Source organism: Porites lutea, chromosome 6 (genome assembly GCF_958299795.1).
Source record: "Porites lutea chromosome 6, jaPorLute2.1, whole genome shotgun sequence".
NCBI lineage: Eukaryota > Metazoa > Cnidaria > Anthozoa > Scleractinia > Poritidae > Porites > Porites lutea.
This window is the reverse complement of record NC_133206.1, coordinates 21826438-21828209: the sequence shown is the minus strand read 5'-3', so window position 1 is coordinate 21828209 and position 1772 is coordinate 21826438. Positions and strand designations below refer to the sequence as shown.

The 1772-nt window shown below is 37.1% G+C and overlaps 1 protein-coding gene across 1 annotated transcript; it reads right to left on the bottom strand.

Annotated features, from left to right (window-relative positions):
* Nucleotides 1–205: 205 nt before the first annotated feature.
* On the bottom strand, nt 206–1501 carry LOC140940191 (uncharacterized). Its single transcript, XM_073389103.1, has 3 exons — nt 1361–1501; nt 1208–1264; nt 206–1075 (listed from the first exon to the last, which is right to left on the bottom strand). The coding sequence occupies exons 1-3, from the start codon at nt 1394–1396 to the stop codon at nt 821–823; spliced, it is 348 nt and encodes a 115-aa protein (XP_073245204.1). The 5' UTR covers nt 1397–1501; the 3' UTR covers nt 206–820.
* Nucleotides 1502–1772: the final 271 nt, after the last annotated feature.

Here is a 1772-nt window from a genome sequence, read left to right as displayed (position 1 = left end):
ATCTTGTATCTTCTTTCCCTTATATTTCCCCACTAAAGAACTTGTCCACTTGTTAGTGAAGCTTAGTGTCCAAAGTCAGTTCATTATTACAGATAGCTATTTTAAAATCCCCCTTTACACATGTGGTGAAACCTCAGAAGGAAGATTTACATGTAAAAACATTGAAAATGGAAATGAACGTCTCCAATATCTAAAGAAAAAAGAATCTGTTTTGCAACAACTTTAATCTATATTGCAAGTGACACCCACGCTATGTAATATATTATTGTTATTCCTTTTAAAGGGAACTATAAAACATATTTTATATTTACAATAATTATTAATTCTCGCAAAGAATACGAATTTAGTTCTTTCCTATAAAATTATTGCCGCCATACCCTAAAAACCACCATTGCATGGCAATAACAATTACAAAACGTTCAATGCTAATTAGCAACGTACAACAGCTGAACAAGCAGTTTTCAAAAAGGAAAAATAACTGATAAGTTATGTACCGACTCAATATTATCACGTACTTTTATACTACACTATTCTAAAGTAAAACCACAGAAAAGCCTGAAAAATAAGGGTATTTGATTTGAAAGAAAGGCAATAAATACGATCGTTCTCCTACAGAATACAATATTGATGAGTAGGGCCTTCGTCAAGTTTACATTTACCATCAGGTCCCATTGTGGAATAAGAAGACTTTCATCGACAAGAACTCATAAAAGTAAATATCTCCTTCTTCAGTCCCTGAAGATAGTGATAGAAAATAAGTTCTCCTAGATTATCGGCATTCGCCCGCCGTTTCGTGTTACTGTACTGTCGACTCGAGCCCTTAGTCAGATTTGTCCTTTGGGGATTTCCTAAATGGCGTTAATGCAACTCCCCCTACGGCCGATACTGCCGTAAATGTGGTCGACAATGCTGTTCCAGCGACCCAGCCAACTCCACCGACAACTGAAGCAGCTTTATTATACACGCCACCTGAAATTTTCGACAACAGTCCTGCCTGATCTTCTGTTCCCTCTTTCAAGGCCTCGCGTGCTTCAGGCTTCTCTCTCAAGTCGATTTCCTTTGGAGCCTCGTCTGTCTGAATTATAAACAAGCATCGTTTCGTAAATTAACCCACAGTAAGTATCATTTAAAATTGCCGCAACTGTAGTTATTAAGCGCTGATAAAGATTTCAAGGAAATATTTACGCGATAATAATGAACAACGAACCTCTTTCATGGTGATCGATTTATTGCCCGCGTCGAATGTGGAGTTCGAACGTCGAACCTGCATCAAATCAAGCCAAATACGTCAATTCAAATCTTGACGTAGATTCATTAACATTTCTACGTTTGCGAATAAATACAAAAGACATTCTCCTACCACTATTTGCTGCGTGGAACTGTCGTCGTGAACCATTGGAAATAAATTTTTAACAAATTGGCTTTTCACAGCTAGGCAACACGTCCGGAAATGAGCGTTAAACAAGCAATCATTGTCTTCTGACCAATCAACACTTTCCAGTACTTTGTTGTGTCCTGAACAAGAAATCCCTGTTTTAGAAAGTCCTAGCAACTATTTTTCAGGTAGGTGCATAAAACAAAATTTGGCTTATCTCCGAAAGTTTTTCAGGAAAATTCATTGGAAAATTTAGAAAATATCTGCAAACTCCTCCTTTCTGCAGAACCGAAGTTGTTGTTTCCAGCCCACGATCCTTTGTTGACTGTGTATAAAATAAAGTTCCCTGCTTACAAGAAAGGGTTGTTCTAAGACATAATTAAAATGTAACAAGTGT

Bases quoted from the DNA above. Each gene is read 5' to 3' on its own strand.
- LOC140940191 (XM_073389103.1), bottom strand. From the start codon at position 1,396: ATGGTTCACGACGACAGTTCCACGCAGCAAATAGTG. The intron at 1,265-1,360 runs GTAGGAGAATGT...GATTTGATGCAG, and splicing joins GTTCCACGCAGCAAATAGTG to GTTCGACGTTCGAACTCCAC. The intron at 1,076-1,207 runs GTTCGTTGTTCA...TTTATAATTCAG, and splicing joins AATCGATCACCATGAAAGAG to ACAGACGAGGCTCCAAAGGA.